The sequence below is a fragment of the Podarcis cretensis genome (genome assembly GCF_951804945.1).
Source record: "Podarcis cretensis genome assembly, chromosome: 8".
NCBI lineage: Eukaryota > Metazoa > Chordata > Lepidosauria > Squamata > Lacertidae > Podarcis > Podarcis cretensis.
Window position 1 is genome coordinate 20,401,492 of NC_137177.1, and position 22,664 is coordinate 20,424,155.

At 45.1% G+C, this 22,664-nt stretch overlaps 2 protein-coding genes across 6 annotated transcripts; one reads left to right on the forward strand and one right to left on the reverse strand.

Moving 5' to 3' along the window:
• Positions 1-310: 310 nt before the first annotated feature.
• Positions 311-9,371, forward strand: LOC307221701 (membrane-spanning 4-domains subfamily A member 4A-like). 5 transcript variants are annotated; one of them, XM_079986464.1, is made up of 8 exons: positions 311-573; positions 2,971-3,063; positions 3,368-3,519; positions 5,644-5,763; positions 6,932-6,988; positions 7,562-7,663; positions 8,739-8,858; positions 9,120-9,371. In XM_079986464.1, exons 3-8 carry the CDS (start codon positions 3,403-3,405, stop codon positions 9,198-9,200), a joined length of 597 nt encoding a protein of 198 aa, XP_079842590.1. In that variant the 5' UTR covers positions 311-573; positions 2,971-3,063; positions 3,368-3,402; the 3' UTR covers positions 9,201-9,371. The 5 variants fall into 5 exon arrangements, with proteins under 5 accessions (XP_079842590.1, XP_079842589.1, XP_079842591.1 ...); XM_079986463.1 differs by having other exon boundaries at positions 383-573; positions 3,348-3,519; XM_079986465.1 differs by lacking the exon at positions 311-573 and adding an exon at positions 615-764 and having other exon boundaries at positions 3,348-3,519.
• Positions 9,372-12,283: 2,912 nt separating this feature from the next.
• LOC307221637 (sushi, nidogen and EGF-like domain-containing protein 1) lies at positions 12,284-22,418 on the reverse strand. Its single transcript, XM_079986347.1, has 7 exons — positions 22,295-22,418; positions 20,085-20,120; positions 19,433-19,563; positions 18,602-18,883; positions 17,878-18,015; positions 13,488-13,657; positions 12,284-12,437 (listed from the first exon to the last, which is right to left on the reverse strand). The coding sequence occupies exons 1-7, from the start codon at positions 22,329-22,331 to the stop codon at positions 12,434-12,436; spliced, it is 798 nt and encodes a 265-aa protein (XP_079842473.1). The 5' UTR covers positions 22,332-22,418; the 3' UTR covers positions 12,284-12,433.
• Between the last annotated feature and the right edge of the window lie 246 nt (positions 22,419-22,664).

Sequence of the window (22,664 nt, forward strand, 5' to 3'; positions counted from 1 at the left end):
TCTTTCTTTTTGAAAATGAAAAGCAAGCTTCTTGTTTTGTTGGGAGAGAGAGAGAGAGAGAGAGAGAGAGAGAGAGAAACACTGGGTGGAGTCCAGCCAATACAGGAGGAATCTTCAGAAACCAGAAGGGTGGCCCCTCTAACTTTTCCTGTAGTTGGGGAACAGGACCTCAGAGTTCCGCAGACCCCTTTCCTCCCCACAGCTAACAAAACCGGACTAAACGAGGCAAAATCGAGCAAAATAAGGGAGACCCTTATAACCCTTAACTGGACAAATGCAAAGTGCTTTGAATCTTGATGTGTGATGCAGCGGGGATAGAGTGGGGCGGAGTCGGAGTATCCGGAGAGGAAACGTTGACGTGAACAAACAGAGCCAATTAAAAGCCCGCGTTCCCATCAAACTGGAATTCAGCAAAATCTAAACTGTTACCCAATATCTTTCCACATCCATTTCTGCAAGCTCTGATGAGATCAGCTGACACTTCTTTCTAGTAGGCACCCCTAGGACTGCACCATCAGGAAAGGAGCGGTAGCTGCGAAGCAAGAATTGCAAGCGAGATCTCTTTCTGAGCAGGTCCGTGACAAGTTCGCACTTCCCCCCATTCCCCTCCGCCCCTCCCCAATCTTCTCCCCAAAGTTCAGCCCCGCTAGTTAACCATCATCCCGTTTGGCCGGGACTCCTCGACCATCCCGCAGATCCCAGCGGCGCAGGGACGTCTTTTCGCGCTCTTGGGGCCAGAGGAGGCGAGGGATGCATGCACCACGGTCTGTATTCTGTGTAGCAGCCTTGACGGGTGGTTGCCTTTGCCTAGAGGGGAACCGGGTCCCAGCCAGAGGGACCAGCTCTTTCCCACTCCTTTTTCTCCGAGGCAGAAGGAAGAACCTGTTGCTGAGGAGGAGGACGGGCAGTTTGGAGTCCCGGGTTAGCTGTCATGGGCGTAGCCAGGATTTATGTTAGTTGTGCCAAGTGCGCCTGCTGCTCTAAGTCTTTCCGCTCCCCAGTAAGGGAAGGGAGGGAGAACGTCTCCTGTTTCCATCCCTCGCCATTGGGATGCCAATTTAGGACACTTCCAGCCTGCCACTATTTTCAACTGTAGTAAATTTAGGGAAATCCCCAGCGCAATGCGAAATCTTCTGGTTCCTAACCCTGCTCATCCCGAGGGGCGGCGGCGCGTCTTTCTGCAGGATCGCTTCCTCTTGAGGTCCTTTCCAGCCGTTGACTGAGAAATCATCCTGATTTGATGGCACCAAGTTTTCAGCCTGTCGTAAATTCAGCACGAGCCGTTAAAGGTCACTTCTGAACGAGTCGTTTTATGGAGCACAAATCCTGATGCGTTTGCACAAAGCTCGCGCGCGAAGGTTAGGCAATGGCTGTGCGCGCACACGACACTCTGCCCCGGCTGGCAGGGCGCTCCCACAACTGGGATCTGAAGCCGAGTGCGCAGCACGACTTCAACCCACGCTGCGTGAGATGTTAAAAGCAACACGAGCCATTGGTGCCCTCGCTGTGCTGTTTTGGACACCCTCTGAAAAGTTTTTATTTTTATTTTTTTTAATAATCTGCAAGCCTGTTCATTAGCCCCAATTGTTCCTGCCACACCAACCTCATTCAGGCCGAGAAAGAATTCTGTGGAACTCAAAAGTTTGCTCACAAACTTTGGGACATTTTACTTGGTACATAGTAACATAGTTATCGCTATATTGTGGCGTTTGGATTCTCCCGTTCAGTTTCAAGGCACCTCCATTTCTCTTACTTAGGGAGCATAGCCCAGGTGTGCTGGGAAATTGGCAGGACAACAAGGGATCCTCTGGATCCTACATCCCTGTGCGTCTTCCTCTAGGACAGCTCCCTAATTAGTTTATTCCCAGCTGACCTATTTCTTGAGATTTCATCCTGATTTGATTGCATCAAGTTTTCAAAGGAGTCAGATGCCTGCTGTTTAGCAATCATTCCCACTCTCTTGTATGAGCTCCCCACAAATAATTTTGCAGTTGTTACTCTGGACTTTCCAGTGCATTTTCCATCACTTTCCTTACTGTGAAATGTAAGATTCTTATGATCTGAAATCAGTTTTCTTGGGCAAGCTTGCCAAACCCAGTTTAATTCCATTACTGAAATTTGCAAGTATGTCCTGGAAGCACAGAGTTGGGACGTCCTTTCCTTCCAAAAGGGGGCAATAATTCACACTCCCCCCTCTCCCTCCCCTCTTTGTGGGAAATCCAGAAAGAGGAGTCAGCTTCAACATTTTCTGTTTGCTGGAATGGGCACCCAGCGAAATGTGGATCTAGCAGGGAGGACTTCTGGGCATAACTTACCTGTAAACTGTGATACTGATCACATCCGCATCTCTCACTTACTCCAGCTTGCTCACTTGCCATAGTCGTGCATCTTCTACCACTGCATCTCTACTCTACAGAGATGTAGCGAGTTGTTGAGTCTGAAGTCCAAAGTCTCAGGACTCAGCTAGATTGGTAGAGAAAAAGCAATTTATATGTGTTGTATAGGCAATACAACGTGGGTGGCGCTGTGGGTTAAACCACAGAGCCTAGGACTTGCCGATCAGAAGGTCAGCGGTTCGAATCCCCGCAACCCGTTGCTCGGTCCCTGCTCCTGCCAACCTAGCAGTTCGAAAGCACGTCAAAGTGCAAGTAGATTAATAGGCACCTCTCCGGCGGGAAGGTAAACGGTGTTTCCATGCGCTGCTCTGGTTCACCAGTAGCGGCTTAGTCATGCTGGCCACATGACCCGGAAGCTGTATGCCAGCTCCCTCGGCCAATAAAGTGAGATGAGCGCCGCAACCCCAGAGTCGGTCACAACTGGACCTAATGGCCAGGGGTCCCTTTACCTTTTTATAGGTGATATAACATTGTGCCACCAGATGGTGCTGTGTACTCCCATTTATTTCTCTACCTGTTTTCCCTGTTTAAATTTACCAGGCCTTTAACTGAAACGCTTCTTTGATGTGTCTAGATTCAGCCTCAGACTCCATGGTCCTTTTGTATATACAAATGCACCTGTAACTGCAGCCTAAGACTGCCTCCAGATTGCTACTGCATGTGAACTGTGAGTAAACTGTATTTTATTCAAAGAAGACTGGTTTTTGTGTGTGTGCTGCTGTTGTTTTAAGGGGGATTAAAGGGGGAAACATCAGGAAAACCCAGCCTACACATCAAGGCATCCTGGATTGCTTCATCAAAAAGGCTGCAACAAACTGAAACAGCAGCTTCCTAATTTTGTCGCAAAAGGGGTGTGCTCTGCTAAACTCACAAACGAGTGTAAGGAAGGGTAATATATCCTTTCCTAATTTCTATACACATCCCCACACTATCTTCCCTTGCCCCATTTAGATCTCCTCTTCCCGATACAGTTGCTGTTTTACAAAACCACTCCCCAAACGCCATCATGGATTCCAATCCGATCGCACCACTGACCCCCCGATCCTTCTCGAGAGATGAGTTGGATGCTTACATGCCAAAAGCAATGAAGAGGTTTTATCGGGGTGAGCCATTGGCACTGGGGGTGAGTATGGAATATAGGGGAAACCTAGAGGGTCTTTGTTCCCCTGCCTGCTCTATTTGAGAGCCCTCCCACTTCCTTCCCCATAACATTTTAGACCTGCCTACCCTTAGGCAACTGCAAAGCCCTCTACTCAGCTTCCCAGCCCTGCTTCTGAAGTCAGTTCTGTCTTCTCTTCTGCACCTTGTGTAGCTCCAGCTAACATGGGAGCTGTAGTTCAGAAATGTCTGGAGTTTAGCATCCTACATTCTAATGCCTGATTGGTTTCATCGAAATACATACTCCTCTTTCTGAATGAAACCTTTGGATTTTTGAAGTGCTTAAATGTTGACTGCATCATGATCTATTCTATTCATTTCTATACTGCAGGAAGAAAATTCAGTTTGTATACATAGGAGTAAATCTCACTGAACTCAGTGGGAATGGCTTTTGAGTGGATGTGCGTAGAGTTGTGCAAGACAGGTCCCTATCTCCTGCCCTCCCACATACAAGTATTTTAAATAACATAAATAAGTTAAGTTTGTCAGGGTCCCCAGGGAAGGCAGAACCACTGCTATGAGGAGAGGGCTAGTCACACTCTTCCTGTCATTTCTATGCCTATCCAAAGAGATTTTTAAAGAAGTTGGGATGATACCTTGCGTGGTATAGTGGTTAAGAGCGGTGGACTCCTAATCTGGTGAACTGGGTTCGCTTCCCTGCTCCTCCACATGCAGCTGCTGGGTGACCTTGGGCTAGTCACACTTCTCTGAAGTCTCTCAGCCTCACTCACCTCACAGAGTGTTTGTTGTGGGAGAGGAAGGGAAAGGAAATGGTTATCCACTTTGAGACTCCTTAAGGGGGAGTTAAAGGCAGGATATTAACTCCAAACTCCTCCTCCTCTTCTTCTTCATCTGAGGTTCAGACCGCAAACTATATTCTCTGCCTCTTATTCTCTCTCTGGTGATATTCTGAAAAATAAGCAAGCGTCAACAGTTGCAGCAAGATGCATGTCTGCCATGTTCTGAGGACATGCAGCCCAGCAGTGCTGTTTTTCTAGAAAAATAACTTCCAGAACTCACCATGAATACCTCAGTTCCTATGAGTTTCCCTTGACAAAAAGCCCTGCAGCCAAGAAATAAGCAACACTCCACATACTCACAGCTTGCATGTTGAATGGCTGTGTGCAGCCATAACCATGCCTGACATCTCTGCATACATTGGTTTCCTTTGCTTCTTTCCTGGAGGCAAGACCTTGAGCATATCCAGTGCCGATTTACGTATAAGGTAAACAAGCTATAGCTCAGGGCCCCACTCTCTCACCCCCCATTATACCAAAAGAAAGAAATAAATACCGTCTTTTACACTCACTAAGTGTAACAGGGTACAAAGGTCTGCTGTCTCAATGAACAGTGTGGACTACTGTGGGGATATTGATATTATATTAAAAATGCATTGTATCAACTACAATTGCATTGTACAGGTTAAAACACCTAATTTCATATTAATAAAGCTATTATTATTAGCAGTTTGCACCATATATTCACACCTATTATTACCGTATTTCATGTTATAGCAAGTTCCTAGAGACTAGATTATGAGTCTTTGCAAACTGTGTTTCTAAAGGAACTTTTGTTATTTCCAATGTGTTTGCATTATTAAGTTTGTTATGAATAAAAAAACAATTTAAGCTAGAGCTTAATAATTATTTCACTATTAATATACTTCTTCTTAATTGTATTTCATTATTAATATACTTCTTCTTGACTGTATTTCAGTTCAACAATTACTTTGATAAAATACATATTTTGTTATGTGCAAATGGCTTTAGATACCTATTAGGTCTATAAATTACCATATAGCATATATTCAACCAAGAAACAGTGACAATTTGTTGTTGACAAAGGACAGCTGGACATATAAAGGGCCCCATTACCTTCAGTAGCTTTGGGCCTCATCAAACCTAAATTTGGTCCTGAGCATAGCAATGGTTTACTATTGGATAGCATTGCATTGGCTCCACCCATTTAGGCCTTCAGCCCTGCTCACCTCAACATGTGCCCACCCCCACCATATTTGAAGTAACTTTCAGTTGGTCTGCAGCTAGAATGTGTGGTGATAATGAGACTTGGTTTTATGCTGTCTTTGCAGATCACGCAGATACTCATCGGAATTATGCAAGTTGGTCTTGGAGCTGCCTTTCACACTGTGCCTTATTATTATTATTACTCTTACATTGTAATTGAAGTACCAATCTGGAGCGGAATCTTGGTAATCCAACACACATCTTTGTGTAAAAAAAGAAAAATAAAAGTTCCTTTGGGATTCAGCTTAGACTAAGGGAGAGATGGAGAGGTTGGGAATGTCCCTGGGTGATTGGACTGCAACTCCCATCAGCCCCTGCCTGCCTGGCTAAAGTTCAGGGGTGATTGGAGTTGTAGTTCAGCAAAATCTCTAGGGCTGAAGATCTCAAAGCTCTGCAACAGTTGAAGACCAGAAGGCAACACCGACCAAGGCTGAGCATCACTCAAAAATCCCACAACTGCTATTGTGTAAAGGGAGGGGGGACTCAGAATTATGCCTCACGAAGTAAGTGGAAAATAGAAGCCACTGGGGAGGGGGAAACCACACACCTGACCTGTGGGCAGAGAGTCAGTGCTGCTTAATTGGGCGTGTGTTCTGGGGTGTTAGTGGCATGTGGGTGCAACGCCAGGAGCACAGGATTGGCTCTGCACAGTGCCAATCTCCATACCACCTGACCTCACTCTCCCAGTAAGAGGCAGGGACTCCTTTGCCAGGAAATTGAGTGCAGTCCTGCCACTTCCCATCAGGCACTACTATTGAGAAGTTCAGCTTTTTTTGGAGAGGGGATAGACAGTTTCTCATCCTCAGGAGAGATGAAGATGGCATGTATATGGGATAGCTGGTGAAAATGTCAGAAGCTGGAGAATGGCTGAAGAGGTGTTCCAGTCATTATGGGATGGGGGCTTCATTGTTCTGCATAGGCCTTTGCCCTTCCACATTGCTTGTGGAAGCTAACTGTCTGTGCAACTTTGCACACCCTCGGATCCTATTTCAGAGTGTATATGCAGTGCTGACATGGGGCCTTGGAGGTGGTTGTGATGGGGTGACCATTCTAGGGAGCAGGGAAGGCACAGCAACAGTGCTAGATCCAGCCTTGGAGGCCCCTTGTGCCCTGGACCTCCTCCCTCAAAGAGAGTCTGTTGGGCAGAATTTGTATGGACAAATCCCACGATAGTTATGGAGCTGTCCAGCAAAAAGGGTATCTTTGCTTCAGTACTTTTGCTTGAGAAACATCAAGTAATGCACCCTTAATATCGTTTTCTGGTTATGACCTAATAGACTGGAAGGCAATATGTGAGAAAAATCCCTTGGAGTCTTGTTCCTAGCTTCTGGCTTCCTTTTCCTTCTCTTACAGTACATCATTTCAGGATCCCTCTCTGTGGCAGCTGCCAGGAACCCCAAAATACCACTGGTAACTAATTTGCTTGTTGGGAAATGTGTGATGAAAGATGGAGCGCAGAATTCATGGCGCCTGCTGCTTGCCATTTAAGGGTCCCTCCTAGAATTCCTGGTCTGAAGTTATCCTGTCCAACCTCATGCATTTTCCAGAGGAAGTTCTGTGTATCTCTTAAGGGGTTTATCATCTCAACTCAGGCCATGAACCATATTGGTCTGCAGCTACCATGTCCAAAATCATGCATCAATTGAGATATGGCTGGTTAGAATCCAATAGTTATTTAACTCTATATATAGCTTGAATTTGTGAAACTCAAGGGGTAGTGCTCTGCCTCTGTGTATTATGACATCATTGGATGTCCCCAGAAGTCCGTTCTGCACTATACATTTAAAGCTGCATCAAAGCACTTTAGACAATTGTGACTTCTCTCCAAAGACACATGAGAACTGTCATTCAGGGTGCTGAGAGATGTTAGGAGACCTCTAGTCCCCTCACAGAATTACAGCTCCCGGAGAGGTTTATACCAGGCAGTTGCTTCAGGATTGCTCAATGAAGGCATAATATCTGATTGTTTCTCCCCACTGTTAGGTGAAAGGCATGCTGGGAATGAACGTCGTGAGTTCTGTAGCAGCCGGCATTGGAATCATTTTCCTCTGTTTTTCACTGGGTAGCTACCATTTGCTTAGGCAGGTGAGAGAGGTGTAATGAGCATCATCCGAAAAAGTATAGTGGGTGTAATAAATCCCCAGTGTTCTCTTGGGTAAGTGCTGGTCTCATCATAGTGAGGGCACTTCCAGACTGTTGCTATTTTGGGGCGGGATTCCAATTGCATCCTGGCAAATCCAGGTTGTGAGATTGAAGTGGATTCGATACGCCCTTGTGCAAGAAACACACTCCCCTGCTAAAAACAGACCCTTTTTGGATAAGGGAAATGACTGGAAAATGCACCAGAAAGTGTGTTTAGACAACCTCGGCAGGACAGGATGGGAGGATGAACAGAGCAAGTCATGGTGTGAGTAGAGCGGCGCTTTGACATAAACAGATTACTTGAATTGCTTAAGTCTGCTGCCTTTGGCTTTGACCAGGGGTCCCCAAACTAAGGCCCGCAGGCCCGATAAGGCCTGAGGGACTCATTTATCCAGCCTGCAGAGACCCCCATCTCCCACTGCCATCGCTTGCTCTTACCAGCGCTGCGCTGTGCCACTGCCCACTTCCGGGTTGGAGGAGCACTGGAAATAGCTTGTGCACATGAGCAAGTGTTAATTGCGAATGTGCAAACGTTATTTCCAGTGCACATCTGGGTCGGAGGAGGCCCATTCACATGCGCACAAGCTATTTCCGGTGCTCCTCCGACCCAGAAGTACACCAGAAATAACGTGTGTGCATGTGTATGGGCACGTGCTTCCCTGCCCTCTGGCCCACTGCGCAATCAGCGCTGGAGACACCAGCCCAAGGCACAGTAAGTTTGCTGACCCCTGGCTTTGACTGAAGGTCTTTTAAGCAAGGGGAGCCCTTGAACACTTCGGGGGGCAGCCAAGCTCTGCCTGGTCTCCCAGTGTCCAAGGGGCACTGGGTGTCTGTGCGCATTATTATGTTGTTTTGCATCCTCACAACAACCCAAAGAGGCATCTGGTTGTCAGCAATGGGAACAGGGTGCTGGACTATCTGGTCCACTGGTCTGATTCAAACTCTGTTCTTCTCACATACACACACATTTATAAATGGAGAGTAATCCCCTTTGCTGGGCTCTCTGCTTCATTGACAGGGCATATTGTATGGAATCACGGCTGTCTTCCTGGTATTCAACGTCCTTGAGTTTTGCATCACTATTTCCACCGCTGCGTTCGGGTGCAAGACTGTTTGCCAGGACAACTACACCGAAACGGTAACACTGAAGAGAGTGGAGTTTGGTGACCATGGTAGACAAAGATATTCCGGGGTGGGGCCTGCTTCCTTGCTCCCCAAATAAGGTGTTTGTTGTCAAAACAGCATTTCACCTTGGGGCTAGAAGTCTCCCTCTAAGTTCAATGGTCTAGAGCTCATCCCTTAATACTGATAGCAAGCAGAGTTAGTTGCTCAGGAGCTGAGCAGCACTGTAAATGCACAGCAAGACTGATTTTTCTCCTGGGGTGTTCTTTTCCTGCAGGTTGTGGTGGTTTACCAGAACGTGAGCCCAGGCGACTCTGTTGCTCTTCCAGATGCTTGCAAGGATCCCAGATCTCTCTGACTTGCTGTTCCTTCATCCCATCCTCCTTGACTGCCATTTCCAATGTTATGAGTAAAAAATACTAAATGTGCACTTAGGCACCAAAGAGGTTTCTTGGCTCATCCTAGATCATCTTTGAAGAAATCTATGTCTATCATGACCCATGCAAATAAAACACTGGGATTTTGATAAGGCGGTGTGGCCTGTTGTTTGTTAGGAAGACTGGCAACTTTTAAGTTAAGAGCAACATTTTAAAAGTAGATCAGGGGAAATGTAAGAAGCCAATCAATGGAAGCCCTGAAAATGAATAGGACCATCTTAAACAAAAATAATGAAAAAGATTTCCAAAAGAAACTACAGTGGACGCTCGGGTTGTGAACGTGATCCGTATGGGAGGCACGTTCACAACCTGCAGTGTTTGCAACCCGCAGCGCCATGTCTGCACATGCGTGGGTCACAATTTGGTGCTTCTGTGCATGTGCAAAGCGCCGAAACCGGGAAGTAACCTGTTCCAGTATTTCCGGGTTCAGCATGGTGTACAACCCGAAAACGCGCAACCTGAAGCGTGTGTAACCCAAGGTATGACTTGACTGTATAGCAAATATAATGTTGCTGAACTAGGACTCACATGAGAATAAGAAAAAGAAAAAGAAAAACTGCAAGCAGGATGTGGGTTGACTGGGCCAATAAAGATCCCCCTAATTGCACTAGATATCTTTCAGCAAGATATGAATGCAAAACAAGAAATATTATATAACGATATTATACATTACTCAAAATTTCTGGTCTTCTGTTTTCATATATGGTAGCTTAGTGCGTTTCCAGGGCTTCTGACATGCTAGAACAGAGGTGAGGAACGTCTGGTCTGTAGCCTGATGTGGCCCCCCAGGGCTTTGAAACTGGCCCTCAGTTTTCCCAGGCTACTATCCTCCTCCTGCATCATGCCAGTCACCAGTCCTGCCTTGCAAGGTCTTTTTGCCTGGCTGGAATGTGTCTCTGAACTTTGATAATGCCTCTTATTTGCCTGGTGGGAGAAGTGTGTGGTCCCATCAGAGATATGCACTTAAAGCAGTATCATAGCACTTCAAACAATCATGGCTGCCCTTCAAGCACTGGTCTTCAACTGATGGATTGGGACCCACTAGAACATCGCAGCCTTATCCAAGTTGGTTTGCAACATGATTGGAGCACTACCACCAAGTGAATATAGGGTAAAAGGTTAAGAATTGGGTCCCCAAGTGCATGTTTGGGTAGAGTTGCCATATATCCCAGAGGAGTCCTGAATTTGGTTCCTTTTGGTGGCGGGTTTTTTAAAAAATAAAACTGTAGTTAATGTCTGGGTTTGGGTGCTGTGTTGGTGGTGCAATTGGTGGTGGTGCAGGGGTTAGTCTGAACAACTTTTTGGGGTGGGCCTCCTAAGAAAAGCTCAACAAATTTGTGGTGGGATCTGGATTTTTACCTTTTGAAATATGGGAAATCTATGTATGGGTTAAAAGCGGGACCTGGGTCTGGGTCTGAATGCTTGGACACAGAGTGTTAAAGTGTGGACTTCTGCCTGGGATGATCAGGACAAAACGTTACCATCATTGCCTTGTGTGGCAACCAATCGAGATCACATGACGCCTCCCATTTCCCACAGTGTGTTTCTCACCGGTACCCAGGCAGTGGCGCTGTTGCATCAGAGATAAATTGTAGCTGGAACAAAATAAAAAAAATTCCTTCCAGCAGCACCTTGTTGTTGTTTAGTCATTTAGTCGTGTCCAACTCTTTGTGATCCCATGGACAAGAGCACATGATTTCCAGTGTCGTGCTGCGCTGGCCCGGCCCACAGAGGATCTCGGCAGGAGTGATCTGGCCCATGCCCAATAAGCCTTGCTGACCCCTGTTGTAGGTGCTTCCATTCAGACTGTCACTATTTTGGGGTGGGATTCAATCACATAATGGCAAATGGAAGAAAAATATGGTATGTATGTATGTATGGTATGTATGTATATAAATAAATTCAGGCCACAGAATTAGAGTTGAAGGAGAGGTCTTGTGCAACAAACTGCTTTCCCCAAAAGACTCTCTTTGCTAAGAAATAAGGATGAGTCACAGATCAGAGATGAGTGGAAGTGTTTTGAAGAGTATCTCAGAGGGTATAATAGTCACTTTAACCTACAAGTAGGAATGAACATGTGAGCAGCAGATAACATTAAATAGAGGAGGATTTGAGATGAAAATGGGTAGAATAATAGATTATGCAGCAGACAAAAGACTACCCAGAATGCCATGGAGAGATGGATTTGAAAGTCTGAGGATAAGAGATAATGATGAATATTGTTTGGTGTTTCTTTAACTTGCAAAAATGCATTATTATTATTATTATTATTATTATTATTATTATTATTGACAACAACAACAACAACAACAGACTCTCTTTGCAGAGAACAGCAGCTGACAACATAATATCTGCCACTGGCTTTAAACATGTGAGGTGTGGCTCATTATTTATCTCATGCACCTCGTCTCTGATCTTTACACAGCAGTTGCACATCCTGCTTAATCTTTACATGCTCTGCAATGTAAATGTTAGCACACTGGTGACTTTAAAACACACACAGAGGCCACACATCCAATTCAACTGGAGCACAATGATTTGAGTTTGCAGATGCTGGTGGGGCTGACTCAGGACCTGGAACCAGTTTTCGAAGCCAGAGTTCATAACCTGGAAGGAACTGGGTCTTTCACACCCCAAATGGCATTGTCTGCTCTGCATGACAGGCAGAAGCTCAACAGGTGCAGCTTCCCCAACACATGGAAAATATGCATAGCAGTGTTGAGAGGAAAGCGCCATGGTCTGTATTTCTGCTGCTGAGGCTGCTGCTGCTTGAGGCATCAGGGCACTGCCAGAAGAGTCTTTGCTTTCCGCTGTGACAGTGAAGGGGGTCAAGATTCAGAAGGCATGACTTTCATGTAAGATTAAGCCTTAGACCCTCTGTTCATCAAAGGCACACATGCACACACACATGCACACACACATGCACACACACATTCCTGCATTTCTTGACTTCAAAAAGCACGTTCAGCTCCAGTCACTCAGGGAACAGACAAAGGAGAGTAGCAACGAGAGCACAGCCATTTTATTGGTACGCCATAATCAGCCATGGCTCCAAGCCTATAGGGGGCAGCAGAGGGATCTTTGCAAAGATTTGAGTACATCCTGTCTTGACACTGGTGGATGAGGAGGGGGCTCTCTTGAGTTGCAGGTGGTCTCATCTAGCAAAAAGAGACAGAAACATTTGTACTGAACAGCAGATCCCTACTCCTGCCCGTTTTAGCAACTTGCTAATTTTTTCTTAACAGCCTCTGCCACATCCCCACCCACACATTATTAAGGGAACATTGTGACAGCTTGAAAGATTAAAACACCAGTCTAGAATGAGCATGTCCCCTGACCCGGTAGAGGCAGCTTCCAGTATCCTTGTCCATAAAGAACAGTGCATGTGTGTAGGGATCTTTTAAAAAATGTAATACAGTGCCGGATTTACGTATAAGCTAAACAAGCTATAGCTTAGGACCTCACTCTCTTGGGGACTCCCTAAAAAAATAAAGGGAAAAAAAACCTGGATGTACATTTCCAAAATATAAGATAAACAAACAAATAAAATAAAACCTACATACAGCAACAGTCTTTTGTGTTGTGTAGGCTCCTGTGATGTAAGTAATGGGCCCCGCCTGCTAGCCTGCTCCCTAAAATGTCACTCATTTCTCTATATAGGGTGCCTACATTCTGCTATTTATAATTATTAGCAGTTTGCATCATATATTTACACCTATTATTATTTCATCTTATAGCAAGTTTCTAGAGACTTGATTATGAGTCTTTGTAAACTGTGTTTCTAAAGGAACTTTTGTTATTGCCAAATGCCAGTGTGTTTGCATTATTAAGTTTGTTATGAATAAAAAAATCGTTTTAAGTTAGAGCTTCATAATTATTTCACTGTTAGCATACATCTTAATTGTATTTCACTATGAAAATGCTTAATTGTATTTCAGTTCAACAATTACTTTGATAAACTTTGTTATGTGCAAATGGCTTTAGATACCTATTAGGTCCACAAATTACCATATAGCATATATTCAACAAGAACAACAAAAAACAGCGACAATTTGTTGTTGACAAAGGACAGCTGCAGATATAAAGGACCCTATTACCTTCAGTAGCTTAGGCCCTCATCAAACCTAAATCAGGCCCTGGTGTAATATAAGTATTATTAAAACAACCCACACAAAAACACCCCTCTCAAAGGACACTCTGGCACTTACTCCAAGCATTTGCTCTTCTCCGTTGTGTCTCCGATCACAATCTCATCCACTTGGAACACCCATCGCCCCGGAAACTGCACGTTGGTGGTTTGTGTGATATTGAGGACACTGGGGGTGCGTGATGCTGGGATGTTGTAAAAGTTTTTCTTGTCTCCACTGTCAAATCCAGCCTAGGGAGTGGAGAAAGGATAAAAGCAATGTACTGTCCAACCCCACAGAATAGGAAACATTCTCCTCAGTCTCGATCCCTTTCTGCATATTCATGTATGTGTGCAAATGTTTGGTTGACTTTAACTCCTAGTAAATTCGCAAAAATGTATAAAACATTGCTGGAAATGTAAGGAAAAAGAAAGCACCTTTTATCATATGTGGTGGAATTGTAAGGTAGCAAAAGGATTTTGGGAAACGGTATATAATGAGTTGAAAAAAAATATTTAAAATAACCTTTGTTAAAAAAATCCTGAAGCCTTCCTTTTAGGAATTCGAGGTGCTGAAATCCCACAGGAGCAGAAAAGGCTATTTATGTATGCGGCCATGGCTGTGCGGATGTTACTGGCCCAGAGATGGAAAGAAGATAAAGTTCCTACCAGAGAAGAATGGTAGATGAAGTTAATGGACTATGCTGAAATGGGTAAAATGACCGGAAGAGTCAGAAATCAGGAAGATGAAAATTTCAATAAGAAATTGGGAAAATTTATAATTTATCTTAAAGACCATTGTAAACAGTTAAAGTCGTTAGTAGGATTGGAATATCACTTGTAGTTTAAGGTTGAATGCTACACATAATGGAGAGGTAAAAGATTTGGCTTATCATAAAAGATATGGGAGGAAAGGATTAATAATAAGACCCACCAAGGGGAGGATGGAAGTCCAGGAGATTCCTTGGAATCTTGTTTTTATGTTTGATATATTTTTGTAAAATTTTAAGTTGAAAAACCAAATGTATATATATATATATTTTAAACTGTTAACCCCTGCCGCTGCCTTTTTCCCACCTCACGGCTCAGACGTACTACCCGTATGCATAAGAATGTAAGGTCAGTGGCTCATCAAGTCCAGCAAAATGTTATCACACTGGCCAACCAGATGTCTATGGGAAGCCAGCAAGCAGGTCCTCAGCACACAGCACCTGCAGTTCCCACAAACTGGTCTTTGGAAGCATGAAGTGGAGGTAGAAAATAGCCATCAGGCTTAGGAGAGTTGCTGATGGCTTTGCTCTCCATCAGAGGCCAACTTGTGAAGGAGATTTGGAGGGGGGCGATGATGCATGCATGTGATGTCAGGATGTTGGGAGGAGCTAGGAGGTGGAGCTAAATGTGGTGGCAGTGTGGCATCACTGGCCAGTGGCTCCTCCTCTCTGGTGCTCAGCCTCCTCCTCCTCCTCCTCTTCCGACTGCCGCCAGTGGCTGGGGGCTGCTTCCCCCCGCCTTCTCCTCCTCCTCTGCAGCAGCAGGAGGAGAAGAGTCCCAACCAAAGAGGAGTGGCAGATTAAATTAATGGATTATGCTGAAATGACAAAATTTACTGGAAGAATAGGAAACCACGGAGAAACAACTTTTAATAAAGAATGGGGAAGATTCATGGACTATCTGAAAAACCTTTGTAAACAACAAAGCTCATTAGCAGGATTAATTTAAATAATAATATTATATAATAATAATTTATTATTTATACCCCGCCCATCTGGCTGGGTTTCCCCAGCTACTCTGGACGGCTTGCAACAGAATATTAAAATACAATGACCTATTAAATATTAAAAGCTTCCCTAAACAGGGCTGCCTTCAGATGTCTTTAAAAAGTCTGATAGTTGTTTTTCTCTTTACATCTGGTGGGAGGGCGTTCCACAGGGCGGGTGCCACAACCAAGAAGGCCCTCTGCCTGGTTCCCTGTAACTTGGCTTCTCGTAGCGAGGGAACCGTCAGAACGCCCTTGGCACTGGACCTCAGTGTCCGGTCAGAACAATGGGGGTGGATGTATTTGTTAAGGAAAACACAGGGAGTAACTAATCAATAGAATTAATTGGGAGGTGCATGCTACCAGCATGAGTTTGACTAAACTGTGGGAGGCAGTGGAAGACTCTGGCGTGCTCTGGTCCATGCGGTCACGAAGAGTCGGACACGACTAAACGACTAAACAACAACAACAACAATTGGGAGGTGCAGTAATGAAAATCAAAGCATAAGAAACCACAGAAGGAGTGGGGAGGGAAGTCATACTATGTGGTTTTATTGGAAAACTTATTTAATTTGTATGATTGTATGATTGTTAACAATTTCAAAAATTGAAAAATAAAATTTCTTTTAAAAAAGGAGGAGGAGGAGGAGACATGACTGGCCTCCCTCAGCCCCTGAATTTAAAAAAAAAATATTATTGAGGGGTCCTCAAAAGAATGAGGATTAGACACTCTTTGAAAGCCATCAAAGTTGGTGGCCATCATTGCCTCAAACAGGGATAGAGAATCTGGAATGTCATGTTGAGCAGCTTGGGAGAAGGGCAGGACATATCTGTAAATAACAACCACCCAGGCTTCAGATCAGGGCAAATATCTGTATGATGGCGGAATAACTGCAGCAGAATCTTCAAGAGTGGGTTTTTAGGTTTGTTTGTTTTTGCACTGGCAACTGAAAGCTGATTTAGCAATAGCCAGATGTGATTGTGTGGTTGCTGTGAAATAGCCCTAAAGCACGTTATAGCCACAGGAATATGGAACTAGCTGCAGAATTCGGTTACCGAGAATTTCAGCTTTCATTTAGAAAACATAGAAACACCACAAGCAAACCCTCAACTTCCCTTATTGTTGGATGCCTGCTTCCTGAAATTGTTCAAGCAAAGCTTTGCACATTTCAAAAGCTAGAAGCATTAATGAATCAGATTTCCAGCGATCAGAGGTCAGAAATGCCATGCCCTGTGCAAAATAGTTATTGGACTTAGCACAGGAAAAGTAAAGCCCTGGCAGTAGAGACCCCTCCCTTGCCAAAAAACCCATCACAATGAAAATCCAGGACCCGCCCCCCAGATATCAGCAATTAGTGCTGGGCCAATATTTGCCATAACTGCTGATATAAGTGGAAGAAAAATACATTAACATCTCCAATTTCTTTCCAATTAGTGAGTTAATGGGCTGACATTCAGATAGTATTTTAAGACAGCCTTCCTTAACCTGGTGCCCTCCAGCTGCTTTTGGATCGCAACTCCCATCAGCTCCAGGCCACATGGCCAGTGATCAGGGATGATGGGGGCTGTAGTCTAGTGGCAGGCGGAGGACACCAAGTTGGCGGAAAGCTGCTGTAGGTTATGCATTGCACCTTACAGTACAATTTCGACATTCATGAAATCACTCTGGATGGAAATATTGATCTGTTGGACTGTTCACATGGCAGTTTAACTCTGTACATGGATAGCCTGCTGTTTCTGATTTCAGCAAGGCAGCTTATACCCATCATCCCCAGGTGGTTTCTCCCATCTGATCGCTTACAAAGCCAGGCCTGCTTAAGAGCAGAATCGGCTCAGATGCATACAAAGCATATCTGGATATCATGGTGAAGCATCCTTTGCAGGGAGTTGGGTCCCTTCCAACTCTACAATTCTATGATTCTGAAGTTACACGCTAAGGGCTTAGCCACACTCCCGTTTACTCCACTGCTGAATTGGAACAAAGGACAGGTTTTCCATGGATTTTTGTTTGTTCTGATTTAGTGCTAAATACAGGGTTTTCTTGGTGGGGTGGGGGGAGCTTTGGGGCAAAGGCACAACCACTTGGATGCATGCCTAGAAAATGTGAGATAAGCAGAAAACAGCTCAGACTTATGCTTCCTAGGCATGGGAGAAGCAGGAATGTGGACGAGCTCTTAATCTGTCCATTAAGAAAAGGAAAAGGAAAAAAACTCTCCCTCCCCAATTCATACTTAAGGGTTGTATCCAAGTCAAAGTCACTTGGCTGTATACTTGTTCCCCAGGCAAAATATTCTGCAGCAGGAGGAAATTGTTGCACAAGAGAACGCAGAAGCAGGTTGCTGGTAATTTTGTTGAGCAATGAATTCTCACTGACGCAACTGTTGCACTGGAGTTCTCCCTTGTGTTGCGGAGTCCTCCATTGCACAGAATGAAAACTCGCCCACCTGCTTGTGCAGACAGAGAACATTGGATACAGCCCATAATGATTATCCCAAACACCTTTTGTCACAAAACAAATGTGGTTTGGTTTTGTTTTAATCTCAATTTAGAACACATATTTTGATACTTTTGGTTTTGGCCAAAAGCTCTGGAGAAGCATGAAACCCAAAGGATGTTCCGAACCACATGCTGGTCTGGGAGGTCAGAGACCAGGTCAGTTTCATATCGGAATCTGCAAAGGTCAGATTCCCTCAGTGTTCCTATTCAGATCAAATACCTGTGCAGGGGTTCCCCCAAGGCCTGTCCTGGGATGCCCACCGCTTGCTATCCCGGTTGTCCACTGGATATCAGCATAATTCAAAATGATGAAAGCTATTTCATTATTGGTGGTCAAGACAGCCTGGAAAGTGTTGGTCTGCAGCAAAAAGGAAAGAGACATGGGACTGTGGAGCTACGGACAGTACAAAGAGATGCAGCTCTGTCTCTGGGGAACACAAAGTAGGAGGGCGCCATGGGGGAGTCTTGCTCTTCATCGAGAATGATAGGGAAACCATGTAGATTAGGGACAGAGGAACCTGCAGTTTTCCAGATGTTGCCACCCCATTGACCACACTGGCTGTGGATGATGGTGGCTGGAGCCCAACAACAGGTTTCCCATAAGTTCCTCTTGTTACCACATTTTCACATTGCATATTAAGGGTTAGGGCAGGGGGGGGGGACCTCAGATCCAGGGACTGAATGTTACAAACCTCTGACTTTTGTGTGGATGTGTCATGGACTGGCTGGATGCAGAGGAATGGTGGGAGGCACCAGATGGGGAACCCCCAAGGCGAAAAGGGTCAGAGGGATGGTGGTGGGACAATGCTGAGTGGTCAGGGAGAGTAGAGGCATTTTTGGCAAGTGTTGCTTGTATGTTTCATCTGCTGAAAGTCCCTTTTTTGCTCCACCCAGGGCCCTATCATCTCCTGCAGCTGGCTACCCTAGGTCAGAGAGAGGCCTACCTTTTTTGAAGCACTTCCAAAGTAGGCGACACGGTCCCAGGTAGCAACCAAGGCCCAGACAGCCGTGAAAGACATCTCTGGGAAGTACTGGTTGATGTCAGTGGTGCAACGGCTAAGCACTGCAGAGTCCTGAGTCTGTCTCCAGAGGACATCCCCGCCTCTAGTATTGTCAACATCCCCCCAATAGGGGGCGACAAAGGGCGACCCTAAATCCAGCGGGAAAGGGTCGGGTGTGTACTGTGAGACATTCACACCAAAGGAGACCACCCCGTTGTTGTTGACCTGAAGAAAGGCGAGAGATACAGGTGTGAATGACAGCAGGTAGGTAGACCGAGAGATATAGGGTTGGCATCATAGGAGTCAACTCCTAGAAGCTGAGGTCCCTTCAGCCCCTCATTAAAATATTTGAGGGGCTTGGACTCCCCCAAAGTTGATGGACATTGCCATTCAAATGGTGTGTGTGTGTATGTGACATCATGTGATTTATCATGCAGGATGGGGCTTACTCCCCCCCCCCCCCAATATTTTATTCAAGTTGGCACCCCTGGTTGGTGTAATTGAACACCTGCCAACCTTGACCTCAGAAATGAGGAGAATAAGTAGGCGGCGACAGTGATGGTGAGGAGGTAGAACGTTGCCCAAGGTTCCTTGAAACCTGGAATCAGCAATGGATGGATGCACAGATGGACAACTAGATTAGATAGCAAGACTGAAGATGGGCCAGTACAAGGCAGCCTGCTAGATCTCAATCACAGGTGAGCAGAGTTCTGTACCACCTGCCCTTCTAGTCAAGAAACATGTAGACTGGGGCTTTGGCCAGGCATTACGTACGTAGAGTAAGCTGTACTTTTTGCCATAGAAGCTGAAGGGCACTGCAGTGATGATCTTTGTAGATGTCCCATCATCTGACTTGGGGTTCTTTGTGTCACCCTGTGCAGTCCCATAAGGGTACATCAATGATTCTAGAGGAGAAGGGAGCATCTTGTTAGAGCCCAAGCCAGCAACTCATTTTACAGAAGGCCCCCTGGGGAGGAGGGAGGGCTATGTGTTTGGCCAGCCTCTCCTCCCTCTATCTGGGTCTGAGGCTGCATAAAGCGCACAAACGTCACCCAAAGGATCTTGGGAACTATGGTTTGTTAAGGGTGCTGGGAACTAGCCCTGCAAGGGGGTGAACTGCCATTCCCAGGATTCTTTGGGGGAAACCATGTGCTTTAACATACGGCATGTATACAGCCTGAACGCTTAGGATCTCCCCCAGGATCAGGAAGCCTGCAAAATTCTCCTTCAAACCTTCCCACTGAACATGGGAATTGGGGGTGGAATCAGTGGGAGTGGAGGTCTTAAGGTGCCTGGAATCCTCCACCACACATTCTTGCAATGTTTGGTGGAGTAATGCCTGAATGTTTTATAAGTGCACTGCCATTCATTTGTTCAAGGCAAATCCTCAGCCCAAATTCAGGCCCACAAGTCAAGTAGATCTTACCATTGGAGGCATCGGCTGGAGAGGTCAGGGTTGACCCTAAAGAGCAGCAAGAGAGAAGCCATCAGATCTGTTTCATGTTTACAGGCATACGCAGGGAGAGACAAGAGTTTTTTATGCAGATTCCAGAAGTGTTCCATTGAGTTTCAAATCGAGATTTGATCTAGGGGGTCTTAGTTGACCACAAACTAAGTCAACAGGGTGATGTGGCAGCAAGAGAGAGAGAGAGAGAGAGAGAGAGAGAGAGAGAGAGCCCCAATGCTATCTAGAATGTACTGTGCGTCTGCTGGTGCATTTCCACCACCCTGACCTTTCTGCCCCCCTGTTCCTCCTCTTCCTCTCTCTGCTGGTAAACAGTAGCAATAAGATTGATGCCCCCACTACTGAATATGCTATCTCATCCAAGGCTTGTCAGAAGACAACACAGCCATCTAGCCACATGTATACCTGTAACAAATCAGTGAAGCCCAAGCTACCATGGCTGGCAAGAGAACATTTTCAGTGTACTTCACAACTGTGGGACATATGATTCAGATACCTAAAACATTGTCTCACCCCTTATATACCCAAACTGGCCTCTGTACTTTGCAGGAGAGGGCCTTTGCAAATATTATCTCATCAGGAAGCCCATTCCATAATAGTTAGGAATTGGTCTTTATTTATTTTTATCTTTTTAAATAATATTTTATTAAGTTTTATCAAAGAAAAAGGTTACATGAAGAAAAACACAAAATATGTAAACATACACAAAACATCAAAATACAATAAAACAAACAATTAACACATGAAAAAAGAATTGGTCTTTAGTGCAGTTTCACCTACCTATTGGAACTCCCATCAGACAGATGCTGTTGTTAATTGTCTTTTCGACCCTTTCCCAGCAAGATTTTTCAATGGCTATTTCTACCCTTTCTTAATTTTGTGGTAAGAATGTACCTGTAAATTCTTACCACGGTTTTGAAATAGTGTTTATATATATATTTATTATTGATGATGTTTTTGTGGTTAAAACTTTTGGGGATGTTGTATTGGAAGGGATAGCTCAGTCCGTACAGCATGAGACTGTTAATCTCGGGATTGTAAATCTGAGCCCCACATTGGGCAAAAAGAGTCCTGCGTTGCAGGGAGCTGGTGACCCTCGCAGTCCCTTCCAATGGTTCAATTCTATGATTCTATAAAATGAAATGATAACAAGAGCCCCATCCTTCACAGGGTTTAAAGAAGACCTACCTTTATCAAATGATTTGATCTGAGACACAAAACTATATGGGCTTGTCAGCAGGATCACGCCAGAGTGCTGAAAGTCCAGCACCTTGGCTCAATCCTGCTGATGAGCACAACATGCCTTTGCATCTGGCACTGGTGCTCTGGGCTTGTGGAGAAAGTCAGCAGTCAGGAAGGCTGACAGACATTGAGAAGGCCCAGCCCCTTGCCCAGAGATTTTAAGGAGGCTAAAGACACTTGGCCCCCCTGCGGGTGGGGGGCAAGTAAAGATGCAGATAGGAAAGAACAACCAGGAGACTTGAAATGTGTTCCCAATAGTTCCATGAAAAGCAGGGCTTGTATTCAAGTCCTTTTAAGTCTGGCACCAATTGCAAGGCCAACCGGGATTGGTTCCACACTCAGCAGCTTCTGATCAGAGCTCTGGAGTGGAGATGATCCCTGCCATAAAAGCATGGTTTGAATTTAGTGCCAGCTTCTAGACCCACTGGGTCTTCGAGCCCCACTGGGATCAACTGCTCCACCACATTGCAAAGGAAGAAATGTCTCACTGGACATTTTGGTGACCTTAGGTGCCTGTCATGCATTCCAGGAGTGGGGGAGCTAAGGAATTGGCCCACCGGGCTGAAAAAGTCCCCCACAACTTGGTTTCTGTACTCCTGATTTTGTACAATATCCCCACCCCCACCCCCAGCCACTTCCACAATTGCTGCATTTCCTTTTTGTAAAATTGTTCTTCTCAAAATAAATTGATAATTATAAGTCACCTTGTCTATTTTTAACTGAAAAGCACAGCACAAACATTGAATGAAACAACAAGCTTTTAATATTCCTCCACGCATTGTGAAGGTAGCTGTAGTAGACTGCTGCTACAAGGTCACGTCAACCCAAAATTGAACCTACTTTTACAATAAGTTAAGATGAGGCTTGATCTGCCATTAACGGAGAAAACAGCCCAAAGCAAAGAGCTGGCTTCTGAGTCTCCTACTTACCCACTGCCAGCAGAAGGAAAACAGATATAATTTCCATCCTGGCTGCTCCTTTGCCCTGGAACTGCAGCGTCTTAAGCGTATTTCAGGTGCCTTCTATGCCTCCTCCAGCCAAGAAAGGATGTGTGGGGTGAATCTACACCTGATATTTATCTTGACCCTGCCTTCCACACCTAGCTTGACAAAAAGAGAACAAACAGTTCTCATAAGGAAAGGGGACCTTAATCAAATAGCAGGCCATTTCAACAGTCTAATCCCATTGAATTTCTTTGCACAACTTGTTTTTTGGTGAGAAATGGGCCAACACCACAAAAGGCACAATAGTCTCCTGGGTGGAGTCGGAATGGGGGGGTGGGATACGTCCACAATTGTG